The 15,622-nt window shown below is 34.9% G+C and overlaps 1 protein-coding gene across 1 annotated transcript; it reads left to right on the top strand.

Annotated features, from left to right (window-relative positions):
- The first annotated feature begins 13,442 nt into the window (after positions 1–13,442).
- LOC136221391 (auxin-responsive protein SAUR72-like) lies at positions 13,443–14,747 on the top strand. Its single transcript, XM_066008890.1, has one exon. The coding sequence runs from the start codon at positions 13,490–13,492 to the stop codon at positions 14,147–14,149; it is 660 nt and encodes a 219-aa protein (XP_065864962.1). The 5' UTR covers positions 13,443–13,489; the 3' UTR covers positions 14,150–14,747.
- The last annotated feature ends 875 nt before the right edge of the window (positions 14,748–15,622 follow it).

The following is a 15,622-nucleotide window of genomic DNA, read 5'->3' as shown; positions in this document are numbered from 1 at the left end:
TTGCGTTCAATAAATTTTTTATTTTTTATATAAATTATTTTTATTAATTTGTGTAACACATTTTTTATTTTATAATAGGATAAGGTGCAAAAATACCCTTAACATTTATAGCTAGGAGCAATTTTACCTTTAACGTCTAAAATGGTGCAATTATACTTCTATTGTTGGCAGCCAAAATCAATTTTACTCCTGACATTCACAAGTTGGGTCAATTTGTGAAATAAATTTATCAAACTGCATTCTTGGTCATGAATATTATCATCTACACTTTACATACCATTTTATCATCGTTTGTAACAGATCACAAACATATGATTAGACATGAATTTTTTTTAAGAAAATAAAAAAAATATTGTCTTTTGTACGAGTTAGACAAAAAAAAATTCAAATATTTCGCCGAATTTATAAATAATAATATTTGAAATTGATCCAACTTGTCAATGTTAGGGGTAAAATTGCTCTTAGCTGCTAGCGTATGGGTAAAATTGCACCATTTTAGAGGTTAAGAGTAAAATTATTCCTAGTTGTAAACATTATAGGTATTTTTTTCAAATTTTTCCTTTTATAATTTCATCGTTGATTAATTTAAAACATGTCCATTTTAGACATTTTAAATCCGAACAGCAGCAGTTCAATATAATTTTACCAAACACTAGTAATTAAACAGCTAATAGCTTACTGCAACTGCAAACAGCTAACAACTTACTGCAACTGCAAACAGCTAACAACAACCGTAACAGCTATTAGCTAACAGCTGAACCAAACGGGCCCTTATTATGTCACGTGGATTTTAGAGATCAATAAATCACTTTAAACAAGTTCATTGATAAGAATAATATTTTGAAATTATAAGAGGACAATTTAACAAATACAAAAACTAAGAATATATTAAATTAGGTCTTAAGTTCGAATCCTAACTTACATAAAAAAAACTTTTTTTTTTTAGAGAAAGGAACTTCTATTCAAATTCAGAAACTGTTGCATCATCACAGATCAACTTCCTAGCAATACTAGGGGCATCCTCAACTAAGTAAACAGGGTTGGTGAGGCCCTTAGCCCATTTTGCAATAGCATCAGCCGCCGAGTTACAGACTCGAGGTATGTACCTGAACGAAATACTACTAAAACAACGAGCTACTGTAGCAATATCCGTGTAAAGCTCCCGCAGGGCCGTGTCCGGGATTGAGTCAGAGTTAATTATGTCAATGACCGTTTTCGAGTCTGATTCAATGATTATAGAAGCAAACACACATTCTCGCGCCCAATTAATTGCTTCGTACACCGCCCGAGCTTCTGCTGCTAGAACTGACGTTGTCGGACCGATAGGAATACCAGTAGACGCCATTACTTGTCCGTTTGTGTCTCTCGCGATCAACCCAACCCTGCAACCCCGATCATTATCCCCCATAGAGGCATCACAATTTATTTTTATGACACCAGGCGGAGGGCGACACCAAGATTTCTTAGGATTAAGAGTTTGTTCGTGAGGGGCACTGTAATTGGACAAGCTATGAGCGTTATTCGTGCTGGTTTGGTGCCAGTCCGCAAGGAATTTTTGGGCTCTTGTTATAAGTATCTCGGTCGGAATCCAAGAGAGTTCATGATACCAGACATTGCGACGATACCAAATCCACCAAGCAGTAACCGCTGTTAGCTCGAATTCCTGCCGACAGAGTAGTACGCTACAATGTTCCAGCCAGCGTTGAAGGTCAGTAATTCCCGTCTTGTCGACCCGGAACGGCAATGGCACAGCCTGCCAAACTTCCTTCGACCACGTACAGTGTAGTAGACAGTGGTGCAGATCCTCGTTACCAAAATTGCAGCAGCGACATCTCAGATCAGAGGAGATACCACGACGTCCCAGTGCTTCGCCAGTTGGGAGCTTGTTCCTAATCATCCGCCACAAGAAGTGCTTTATTTTTGCAGGGAGATTAAGAGACCACAACTTCTTGAATATAGGACGCTCCTCAGACGTGTTGGAGGCCGAACAAAATTAGTGAGCCGGGAACTTTCTGCAAGATGATAACACGTTTTGACAGAGAACATACCTGAGTTCGTGAGTCCCCAATACATTCTGTCAGGCGGTGAGCGGAAGCTGATGTTGATCTTTAGTATTTCAGTGACATCGTCGGCTTGGAAACAACGACTAAGCATGTCCCTGTTCCAGCAGTTGTTCGCATGATCAATGAGCTCATGAACCAACACCGGTCTTGGCGTAGCAAGAGATATCAGTGGCCGGCGAGCATTCAACGAAGGTACCCAGCTGTCAGCCCATATGTTTATGTTCAGACCGTTACCCACTCTCCAAACCAACCCATTCCGATATACCTCTCTTGCAGTAAGCACACCCCGCCAAAAATAACTCGGTCCAGAGCACAGTGGAGCATCCAGAAAATTATTCAGAGGGAAGTACTTTGCTTTGAGGATTTTTGCACACAGTGAACTCGGATTGCACATAATTCGCCAGCATTGTTTTGACAGTAATGCCAGATTGAATGACCGCATGCTTCTAAAGCCAAGCCCACCTTCAAATTTTGATTTGCAGGCAATATCTCATGCTAACCAATAGATTGGTTTTGTGCCAGTGGTGCCACCCCACCAAAAATGGCTGATTGCACTCTGGATGTCCTTACAGAAATAATCTGGAAGCAAGAAGCACGACATAATATAGGTAGGTATGGATTGGATAACAGATTTGATCAGTACCTCTCTACCTCCAACTGACAGTTTGCGCTCTTCCCATCCTCTCAATCTGCGGTTGATTCTTTCTTTGATTGCAGAGAACACATCTTTACGTGACTTTCCAATGATAGTCGGTAACCCCAAATATCGAGGGAACGCCCCTGTCTCTCTAACCTTGAGGAGGTTGGTCAGAAGCTGCTTCCTCTCATCGGTCACTCCACAACTGTAAAAGACCTCTGACTTGTCAAAATTAATCATTTGCCCAGATGCCCGCTCATACTCGTTCAGAATATTCTATATTACTCCAACTTCACCTGCATTTGCTCTGCCAAATATCAATGAGTCATCTGCAAAAAAAAACAAATGAGATATGCTAGGCGCATCACAACTAGCATTGACTCCATGTAATTTCCCTTCATTCTCCGCTTTCCTGATATTTGCTGATAAAGCTTCTGCACAAATGATAAACAAGTAGGGGGAAATGGGATCCCCTTGACGTAAGCCTCTGGTTGGCTTCAAAAGCCCTCTTGGTTGTCCATTTATCACGTAAGACAGAGAAACTGATGAAATACACATAAGAATCAATTGTATAAAGTGTATGGGAAACTACATTCGTTCAAGTACTTTTTGTAAGAAAACCCATTCAATGCGATCGTAAGCTTTACTCATGTCAAGCTTGAGAGCAAAGTTCCCTCGAATGCCCTTAATCTGGGTTTGCATACTATGGAAGGCCTCAAATCCAATAATGGCATTATCAGTAATGACTCGACCAGGGACAAAGGCCGATTGAGTGTCATGGATCATGCTGGGGAGAACACTCTTTAATCTATTAGCAATTACTTTTGATATAAGCTTATAGAGGACATTGCATAGCGCAATCGGCCTTAGCTCCTTCATAGATGTCGGTTCTTTAACTTTGGGTATTAGAGCTATTAGTGTGTGGTTTAGCTTATCAGGCATGCTAACAGTGTCAAGGGTCCTGAGCACCAGGGCAATAATATCATCACAAATAATATCCCAATACTTTTGAAAAAAGAGGGCTGACATACCATCAGGGCCTGGAGCTTTCGTCGGATTGAATTGCTTCAAGGTAGTGTTTACTTCTTCTCTTGTATATGGTTGTGACAGTAGATCTTGTTGTTCTTGTGATAATTGGTTGGATATCGCTCCGACAAACTGGTCAATATTGTCCGGGTTTGAGCTAGAGAACAGGTCATTGAAGTACTTGACCACCACTTCCTCAATCTCCTGGTCTCCCTCAACCCAGATTCCGTCTTCATTCTTTATTTGTCGAATCAGATTGTTCCGACGGCGCGCAGATGCTTTTGCGTGAAAAAACGAGGTGTTCCGGTCGCCAAGCTTGAGCCAGTCGACTCATGACCGCTGTTTCCACCTCGTCTCCTCAACCCTTTGTAGTTCTTTTATCGAATCAGCTAATGCCTGTTCAGACATCAGTAGCCCCGGGTCTGCTCGACGTTGAAGCTGTTCAAGCTGTTGTAGCTTATGCGTGATCTGCTTACTGATATCCCCATATTTGCCATGGTTCTAATGCGATAGTGCCCCAGCCACAGCCTGGATCTTACCCTGGACACTACGGTTCCTCCCGGCTTCATGCCATTCCGTCTTAATTAATTCCCTACAACCGCTGTCCGTCGCCCAGTAGGCCTCGAAACGAAACTGACGTTTCCGTCGGCCACCAATATTAAAGCCATTTGAATCAAGTAACACCGGGCTATGATCTGAGGACAACCGCGGTAATGTTTTGGCCTCGAGATTGGGATACGCTGCAATCCATTCCGGTGTCGCTGTGAACCGATCGAGTTTTTCCCATATTGCATCTAAACCTGAGCGCTTATTATGCCACGTGAACAGCGAACCGGAGCTGTTAACATCCACCAAATTACATTGTTCTAAGCAGTCATGGAAATTTTGCATTTCAGCATTATCCCGAACCAAACCACCACGCTTCTCAGAGGTCCACAGTATCTCATTAAAATCCCTAAAGCAAACAAACAGGAGGGTATCAAGAGAGCCAAAATGGTTAATCAAATCCCAAGTTAACTTTTTGTTGTTCCTTTCCGGCCACCCATAAATAGCTAAATTTCTCCAATATAAATTATTCAGATGCAAAGTGAAATAAAAGCAATGGTTGGAGTAGTTCACAATTCATAAATCTACATCCTTATTCCATCCGAGTATAAGACCTCCACTAAGTCCCACCGGATCAATGATAAAAAAATTAAAATTGCTAAAACATTGATAAAGCTTACTACAATCATTCTTCTTCATTCTAGTTTCCATGAGGAAGAATACGTCTGGGCAATTTCTGTAAATCAAACGTTGTAGTGCGCGGAACGTCCAAGTATTACCCAACCCTTGGACGTTCCAACTTAGGATTTTCATGATGTAGGGTGGGCCCGATCAACGGCTCCCACCCTCTGGTCTCTCATAACATTTTTGGCCTTTTTCATACCTCCTGCTCTCTCGATATCCATGCTATCTGAAATACTGTCCCTTTTCCTCTTCTGTATCTCTTCCCCCACTTTAGCCGCCCTTAGCTCTTTCGATTCTCTGTTAATTTGTCTGGCAGCCTGCTTGAATCTGAATTTTTTGTGCTGTACTTTGGGCTGTTCCTGCTTCTCCCCCATCTCCGTCGATCCTTAAGAGATGTCTACTTGCTGTGCATCAGTGGCAATATTAGACTGCATACCGTCCATGTGTGTTAACCCCCGATCCCTTACCTCATCCTCCATGTCCCCTTCCAGCATATCAGCTATCTTCTCGCCTTCTTCCTGGGCCACTTCGCAATCCATACTCGATTTGCTGTGATTTATTACCTGCTTTGCTTTTTCCTTCATATCTTTCAGTAGCTGAGCCCCCACTTCCGCACTTCTATTGGTGCTACCTTCTGATTCTTCCTCAAAAAGTTTCCTGGCGGTATTACGGCTTCTCGTGAGGTCATCTTTCCTGTAAATGCTCTGATTGTACTTCCTCTCTTGGAAACCACAGCTGTATACACGGATTCTGGACGGTGTAGCTCGCAAGCTTGGGTCATATGGCTATTCCTCATCCTCATTCGTCTCCCTTGCACGCTCACAATCCTCAAGCACATGTCCGATAATGCCACAAAGGTAGCAGAAATTCGGTAATTTCTCGTATTTAAGTGGGACCCATATAATCTCGCTTCTCGTATATTGTACTTTCATACCCCGAAGAAGCGGCTTAGTTATATTTATACGGACTCTCACCCGCACATACCTCGCTGTTATCTCCATGTTGTTCTCATCAATATCAATTACTTCTCCGACTCTCCCTGCCAGTTTTGCGATCAGACCCGCTGTTCTCCATTCTAGCAGTACGTCAATCATCCGAATCCAAAAATCGCACGCATCCAGGTTAAGCTTCGACATTTGAGAGACACCTTCCATGTCTGCTAGAACAATCAGATGTCGATCATAATGCCATGGTGAGTCAGCCAATACCTTCTCTTTGTCCTTTGTGGATTGGAATTCAATCACAAAAAGACCATCCCCACATTCATTAATTTTGAAACCTTTCTGTGTTTTCCACACGATGTTAAACGCGTTCGCCATTGCCCTGATGTTCGGTGGTTTTGAAGATATTAATTTACCAACTACTTTTTTCGAAGTGTCCACCCTCAGGCCCCCAATATCATTCTCAACCGATACCGTGAACTCTTCCTCATCGGTCAGCTTCATCTTACTCCACTGTTTCTCTATCCCTTCCACCATCCTGTCAGCTACAATACGGAAGTAACAACACCGGACAAAACGTCGGGATTAAAGCGCCAGAAAGCGGCCGGAAACCCTAGCTGCGAAAGTAGTCGCCGCAGGGGAAAGTCTCCACATATTAGGGCTGCAATTTAATTTAACTTACATAAAAAACTTTAATAAAGAGATGATCTATCTAAAAGATCTCTGATGAGTCTCGAACTCATAAAATTTAAATTGTCTTTCCCCCATGAGTTAGGTCGAAATTTAACAACAATTTCAGCATTTTTATTCATTATATATATTTTAATTATCTCTTTATCTTCATAGAATAATTATGAATTTCGGTTTGGGTCCCCAAACTAAAGTTTCAAAATCATTTACGACCCTAAACTATCAAAAGCATTAATCAGGTCCCTAAACTAAGCAAAAATCATCAATTGAGTCCATATCCTATCCTAAAATCAGAATGTAAATATTTGATATATATTGTAATCATCTTTGTGTTGGTTCAAAATGAGTTTGAGAAAAAAGGTCTGAAACTGTTCAAACCGAATGATTTTCGAATGAAGCCTCAATTGATTATTTTTATTTAGAATAGGAACTCAATTGGTGATTTTTGCTTAGTTTAAAAACCTGATTAATAATTTTAATAATTTACGATACGAATTGACTTTGAAGTTTTAATTTAAGGAGCCAAACGGGTATTATGTCAAAAAGAAATTATTTGCTTAAAGTTTTTAAAAAAATTACAATTTAGACATTGGAAATTTAGGAACTAAAAAAACAAATAGAAGCGACAAAAGCTATTTATTTATTTAGTCACGGAAAAAGTACTGGGATGGACTACGGACATTTTACGTACCATCATCCCGATAATTCCGCTGCTTCCATTGCCAATTTTATTATTGCCAAATTTCATAATAAGACAATAAATATAATGAATATTTTAAAATTATAAATTAAACTTTGTGGCAATGTACTTTATTTACTTTAAAATGATCATCATTTTCAGATTTTATATGATTAAAAAAAAAGGATAAAACGTAAAAAATACTCGTAACGTTTACTGCCATTAGTAATTTTATTATTAACTTCTAATGTTGGTAGTTGGCAAGTTGGGTATGCTTATTAGAATTTTAAGGTAGAAATTCAAAGCATCAGAAGACTTGGATTTAATAAGTTTAAATCTAAAAATGAATAACCAAATTGACTTAATCATTAAGGTGCATGTAAACATTATTGTCCTAGAAAATATGTGATTTTTACATATAAAAAATTTATGTATAATATGGGACAAATTGAAATAAGGTTGAATATACTCGCTTCTGAACTTGTCTAAAAGTATCTGATAGTTTTTTTTTTTAATTTGTTTAAAATGTCCTGATAGCCCCATCAATTTGTTTAACATGTATTCAATTAACCACTTGATTGCAATAAAAATAAATAAACTGTATGCGGAATGTGTGTTACACACATTTTAGAATGTTGTTACATAATTCATAGAATAAATTAAAATATATTAAAAATGAAGTTATTATTTCCTCAACTGTAAAATCTGCCATCTTTAATATTAGAATTTCATATCCTGACTTTAGTCGGCTAAATTTTCCAAAGCACATTCAATAAACATTCCGCATACAAGTTACTTCGCAATGGATTGATTAATTGACTCTATTTTAAGGGAATTGATGGGTCTATCGGGATATTTTAAACAAGTTGATAGAACTATTGAGACACTTTAAAATTTAAGGGGTTAATTAAGTTTTTTGAAATGATGTATTGATCCTTAAAATAGTAAATTAATTTACCCGTTTGGAATGGATGAAGTATTGTATTTTTTTTCTCCTAAAAAATATTGTCTTTTTTAATAATATAAAAATTTGAGATTTTGATTAAAGATTTTAATTATTTTTTTTGGTTAGGAATGAAAGTAGTTGATTTTTTGTTGTCTTTTCCTATAATTATGTCTTAAATTCCGGAGATAATCACCATTTCCAAATATTAATTTCTATTGTCTTTAATACATTTTAATTTTGAAAAACAAAAAAAAATGTATGGTAAATTACACACATAGCCACTGAACTTTATCCATTGTAAACATTGTGGTCACTGAACTTCAATGTTTAACGGCATGACCACTGAACTTTACATTTTTTTTACATCGGTGGCCACTCAACGCCTCAAAACGACCGTTGACGGCTTCAAAATAAAAAATTCGAAGAGTTAATGATATTCTAAGGAACTTTAATTCTTGAAAATTTTCGTTTTGAGGCCATTTAGGTGTTGTTTGGTTAGGAGAGAGAGTGAATTTTTAGAGAGAAAACTCCAAAAAAAAGTGATTTTGGAAAATAAATGTCATTTCATGGTAAATATTGTTTTGAACAACTTTAATTCTTGAATATTTTCATTTTGAGGTCGTTTACGGTCATTTTGATGAGTTAGTTAAAGTTGAGTGGGTGCCGATGTTAAAAAGTGTAAATTTTAGTGGTCATACCGTTAAGAATTGAAGTTTAATGGCTATAATATTAAAATAGGTAAAGTTTAGTGGTCATGAGAGTAATTTATCCAAAAATTGTACAATGAAATAAGGCCTAATACATCACCAGCTCCCTGAACTTGTCCAAAATCATAGATTGGCTCCCTGAACTTTGTAAGTGTTTCATCAGCTCTCTGAACTTGCTTATTTCCTATCACCAGCTCCCTAAACTTGTTCATAGAAGTAGATTAGCTCCCTGAACTTTGCAAGTCTCCCACCAACTCCCTAAACTTGCTTATTCTGTAACAACTAAATACAAAAACTTATTAAACCTAAAATCTAAACATACGTCTTCATTTATTCGAGAGGTAATTTTTTCGCTTCTCCTACCTTTCAACCTATACAAGAGCTAGTGTTGCAGGTTTGAGAGATTGAATGGATGAGGATCGAGAGTTAGTATTATAATTTTTATATTTAGTTGTTACAAAATAAGCAAGCTTGGGGAGTTGGTGAGACATTTACAAAGTTCAGGGGGCTAATCTACTTTTATGGACAAGTTTAGGGAGCCGATGATACGAAATAAGCAAGTTCAAGGGAGCTGGTAAGACACTTGCAAAGTTCAGAGAGCCAATTTACTATTTTTGACAAGTTCAGGGAGCTAGGTAATGTATTAGGCCATGAAATAATTTTTATTTTCATTTTCTATTCACATGCATGTTTTAGCATAGCTTTCAATTATAAAAATAAAAATGTGGTGACAAGTTATTTTTTAATGTAATATATACACTTTAATTGGAAAATGAGTTATTGAAATAGTATCTCATAAGCATCAAACTAATTAATCAGATTCATTTAATAAATTGCTATAAAAATAAATCAAGATTAGAGTAGTTAATAACTTGTTATTATGGAAGATCTTATATTTTTTTATAAAAGTATTATGGAAGATCTTAGTTTTGACTTTTTTAAAATATATTTTGGATTCACATATTATATACCGTGATACCGACTACTGATTTTACCTATCGCTTTTTATTGTGGAAGATCTTTTATAGAAGATCTTAGTTTGACCTTTAAGAAATATTTTAGATTCGCACATTATACATGTTTACAGTGACTACCGATTTTACTTTTGATTCGTTATAAGTAGAATGTAATTTCATAATTAAAATACATACGTATAATTACCACAATTTACTTTCAATTAGTGCTCTTATCCTGAAATCTTCTAACTTAATGAGAGTGGAATAGTCGGCCAACAAACTCGTATTGAGTAGCTCGTTATTATGAAAGATCTATTTTTTTAATGACATTTATGGAAGACCTTAATTTTGACTTTTAAGAAATATGTAGGATTCACATATTATATACAGTTACACCGATAATCAGTTTTACTTCTGACTCTTTATAAATAGAATGTAATTTTATAATCAAAATACATATGTATAATTATGACAATTTACTTTCAATTAATGCTTTCATTCTAAACTCTCCTAATTTAATTACTGTGGGGTCGCTGGTCAACGGACCCGTCTTTATCTTTTTTTTTTGTCTTACTTGATGCATTAAATGAGTTTTTGCCATCGTTGGATTACTATCCCACAGATTTAATCATACCAGGTCAGAAATATTAATAAATTATTTGAACCAAAAGTTTAATTTCATAGTTAATAGTTAAGATCCGCGAATAACTTTTATTATAATATATAAAAAAGAATAATTTTTTATTATTATTTCTTGAAGCATGTAGAACACATGCCCATTCTACCATATGTTGCTAAAATTCGAATAACTACTTGAAATAAGAAGGTCTGATACAATGTTAAGGAACCAAATGGAACTAAAAGGACTATTGAATTATCTCTCACATATCTCATCGCGTGAATGCCCCGTAGTTTGAAGTGTATACAATACAAATGTCATGTTCTTTTTTACTGAACTGAACGTAACAATAACGATAATATTAGACTTTAAAAATAGCAATAATTAAAATAAATGAGCTTATAATAATAATAATGGTTCTAGTATTAATAATATAATAATAACAACAACAATAATAATGATAAAGTCTCTAAACTAATAAACGCAACCAGCTCAAAAAATCCATAAAATTTCGACGTATTATTCTTTCTGTAGAAATATTTGACAAATTAATCTAAAATTTTAGAAATATAGCGAGTTTTAAGAACAAAATTTCATAAAATTGAATTTAATTAAATAAATATCATTAAATATAAACCTAAATTAATATTTGAATGATAAATAAATGAATAGGTGAAATTATATATAGTGATAAATTATATATTATATATAAATAATTATAATAATGATGAATTAAGTATATATAGAATGTGAAATTATAATAATATAATATATATATATATTATTTATATATGATAAATTATATATATAATGATAATATATATATGAATAATAATAAATTATAATTATAAATAATTATAATTATAATAAATAATGCTAAATTACTGAACTGAATGTTTCCGGACTGAATTGAATTGAAATTACTAATATCGAAATTAAGTGCAAAAGGAGAATGCCAAACTCATTTTACCATGTATTGAAATTTAAACAACAAAATGAGACTTTTAAAAAATATTTTGGATTCTACATTATATGCAGTGACATCGATTACCAGTTTTACTCTAGGATCTTTATAATAGAATGTAATTTTGTAATTAAGATATATATATATATATATTATAATTTATTTTCAATTGTTTATAGTTCTTGTCCTAAACTCTCATAACTTAAGAGTGGGGTTGCCGATCAATAAACTCAACTCACCTTGATTTTTTTTTTTTTTTTTTTTTTGTCTTACTTCTAGCATCAAAGGGGTTTTTGGGTCGTGAGAGCATTATCCCACACATTTAATCGTATCAGATGGAGTTTTCATGAAAAACTCATTTTTAGAGTTTTCATGAACATTATCTTACCATGTTTTGGAGTTTTTCACGAAAAGCTCATTTTTAGAGTTTTCATGAACATAATTGTACTGTTATTTATTATTGATAAAATTATCTTTCTTATTTCCACAAAACATATTTCTTCTTTAACATTATTTATATTTCTATAACATAATTACCGAAAGTTTTATTACATTCAATAATTTTTTATTTTATGTTTTTATTTAGATTATGTTTATTAATTTGTGTAATATATTTTTATTTTGTAATTCATTTAAAATATATCCCTATTAGAAATTTAAATATTAACAGATACGGTTCAATATATATAATTTTACCAAACACTAATAATTAAACAGTTTACTATAACCGCAAACAACTAACAACAACAACTACTAGTTATGACTATCAACTTTGAGAGTACTCCTACGTCTTAGCCCAAAATGAAATTATTATTATAACTTATTCAATTTTGTAACCTTACAAAAACAACAAAGATGAAAGTAGAATTTACAATAGACAAATATACTAAAAAAATGTATATTTTTTAGAACAAAAGAAGGCATAATATCCGTTTGAGTCCCTCAAATTAAAGTTTCAAAGTTAATTAGTAGCCTAAACTATCAAAATCATCAACCAGGTCCTTGAACTAACTAAAAATCATCAATTGAGACCTCATCGAAAATTATTCGATTGAACAGTTTCAGACTCTTTTTCTCAAACTCATTTTGAACCAACATAAAGATTATTACTATTTATATCAAACAGTCACATTTTCTAATTTTAAAATAGGATAGAGACTCAATTGATGATTTTTGCTTAATTCAATAACCTGCTTGATATTTTAATAGTTTACAGTCATAATCGACTTTCAACCATTAGTTTGAGAACTTAAATTGATGTAATGTCTTTTTATAACTTATTCAATTTTGTAATATTACAAAAACCACAAGGACAAAAGTAGAATTTACAATAGCTTATATTTATTTTTTGGCAAAAAGCATTATTAGGCCCCTGATCTTTCATATTTTGGTTCATTAAGCCCTTGATCTTTTATTTAGATATATTAGGCCCCTGATCATTTATTTTTGGTCTCATTAAGCCCTTGATGACCAAAAAAATAATTTTGAACATAAAATTCGGTTAACAGACTGTTATTCATTACACCTGCATTTGAAATTTGTATTTTTTCACTGTTTGAAAGCAGTTTTGGATGTTTAATGTGGCTATAGGAAAACTGTAAAAACGTTAATTCAAACTGTAAAAAATATTTTTTTAATAATTTCAAATACAGATGAAGTTAATAACGTATTTTTAACTGAATTAGATGTTCAAAACTTACTAATTTGGTCATCAAGGGCTTAATGAGACCAAAAATAAATGATCAGGGGCTTAATGTATCCAAATAAAAGATCAAGGGTTTAATGAACAAAAAAATAAAACATCAGAGGCCTAATAATACTTTTTACCTTTATTTTTTTACAACAAAAAGAAAATACACAAGAAAAGCATCTTCTTTTGTCTCACATTATATACTTTCTTTAATAAAAATTCTTGATTTTTGTTTAAAAAAAAAAAAAAAAACCTCATTCACTACAATTGTACCTTCCAAGTACTCATACCTGTACCCTCTTCTCTCTCTCTCTCTATCTTTTCTCTATCATCTCCTTTCCATGTGTACCTCTTTCTCCTCCTTTATATACTTCCCTTCACTCCCTCTCTTTTCTTCAACTTCTCCCTTTTTTTTTCCCTTCCCCCTCTTTTCTCTCTCCTCCCTCTCCCCCTCTTTTCTCTCTCTAAAATCTCCGCCGCTCCGTACTTCCGAGCACGGAATTGAAGCTACTGCTTCACCTCACGCATCTTCTACTCCTTCTCTGCTGGCTCTAATGAAGCAGTTGATTCGCCGTCTCTCACGAGTTGCCGATTCGTCGCAGTACAGTCTTCTCCGCTCCGATTCACAATCGCAAGCGCGGAGATGTTCCGGTTCCGGTTCCAGATCCGCGCGACGTGCGGAGTCGTTCCGGTGTCTGGTGAAAACAGCGAGGCGTGCCGGATGCGGAAAGCCGGTACCGGAAGGTCACGTGCCGGTTTACGTCGGAGATGAGATGGAGCGGTTTATTGTTAGCGCTGAGTTGTTGAATCATCCGATCTTCATCGGATTGCTTAACAAGTCGGCGCAAGAGTACGGTTACGATCAGAAAGGTGTGCTACGGATTCCTTGTCATGTGGTGGTTTTTGAACGAGTTATGGAAGCGCTTCGACTCGGTTTGGAGTCATGTGACGACGACCTCGATGAGATTCTCGGTTCGTTGATTTCTGACGATTACTTATAAATTAGAGTGAAAAATTGATAGATCTTTTTTTCTTCGTAGTTTTGGTGTACATATTCCTCTCTTTTTTTCTGGTTTTTTGGATAATCGAAGACATTTTTCCTTCTAAACAGCTTTTTTTTGGGTTCAATGTCCTTTGTAAATCAGAGATCGAAGCTTGCTTCAATGGAAATATACATAATTACTTCTTTTTTGCTCTAATTTTTTTTGCCAATTTTACTTTTCTCGATCTTCGATTTTCTCGTGCTGCTTGGTTTCTATTTGGAGCAGTTACCGAGTTAACAGAAAATGCAGATTTTATACTAACATGAATGGATCTCGGTGGCCGCCGGCAGAAGCTGCGGCGGCGGCGGCGGCGGCGGAGCTGTTGAAGTACAATGATTGATGGGAAGCGTTGTTGTTGTTGGGGGTAATAGGGGAAGGTGCGGGAATGTTTGGGGGCCGAATCGTAATAATAGAGGATGTGGGGTAGTTTTGTCATTTTGAATTTGTTACAAGAATATTCGAAGAGAAGGATGTACTGTTTGTTTTCATGGGCAGCTACAGTAGCTATTTCCAATTATTTTCTAACTAATATATGAAAATAATATATACTGGACCCCATCCATCAATATAGGTAAAAATTTATATTTTAGAATCCGTTATTTAATTATGGTTATTGTTTTGTTTAATTATCTAGTAACTAAACTGAGGGTGTTTGTTTATCTACTTTTTGGTTTCTGTTTATCTGAGTTTTAAGTGTTTGGTTAGGAAATTCCTATTTGCTCTTTGTACAAGAAAAGTAACTGTTTATAAAAGAAGAAAATTCCCTCTTTTTAAAAAACAGTTTTTTTCAACAGTAACAACAAACAGGGGTGAAACAAACGGGCTCTGAAATTGAATAAAGTTTGTTCGGTTTTAAAATTGTAAAAAAGTATGATGGAAGTTTGTCCGACGTCTTTATAAAGTGTTTAATCCAAGCTTGTAAGTTTGGATTATGGTTCCTAAGATAGAAGTACGATGCACGTCATCCGATTTTAAGTTGTAAAGAAGTCAGATGAATTTTATCAACTTTCTTCCGATTTTAAGTTGTAAAGAAGTCAGATAAATTTTATCGACTTTCTTGCAACTAATAATTAATAAAAAATTATAAGAAAGTTGGATGAGACCTTCTTACAAAGACAATTATTAAATATATCATAAATAAGGTGCTTTGAAAAATATGTAAATTAGGTGACAATTTATGTAAAGAAGTTGGGTTCATCCGATTTTTTCGCAGTTTTAAAGTCGGTGGTGGAGATGCGTATGTTGAGATGGATATGTGGTATAGAGTGTTGGACAGTGAAACACTGTCATATTCATAAGATATTGGTGGCGGAGATGCGTATGTTGAGATGGATGTGTGGTCATACGAGAAAGGATATGGTGAGTAATGAAATAAGTAGGATAAAAGTAGGGGTTACATCTATTGAGAATAAAATGAGGAAAAACCGACTA

The sequence above is a fragment of the Euphorbia lathyris genome, chromosome 1 (genome assembly GCF_963576675.1).
Source record: "Euphorbia lathyris chromosome 1, ddEupLath1.1, whole genome shotgun sequence".
In the NCBI taxonomy this organism is placed as follows: Eukaryota; Viridiplantae; Streptophyta; class Magnoliopsida; order Malpighiales; family Euphorbiaceae; genus Euphorbia; species Euphorbia lathyris.
Note: the sequence above shows the minus strand (reverse complement) of the source record. Positions and strands in the feature narration are given on the sequence as shown.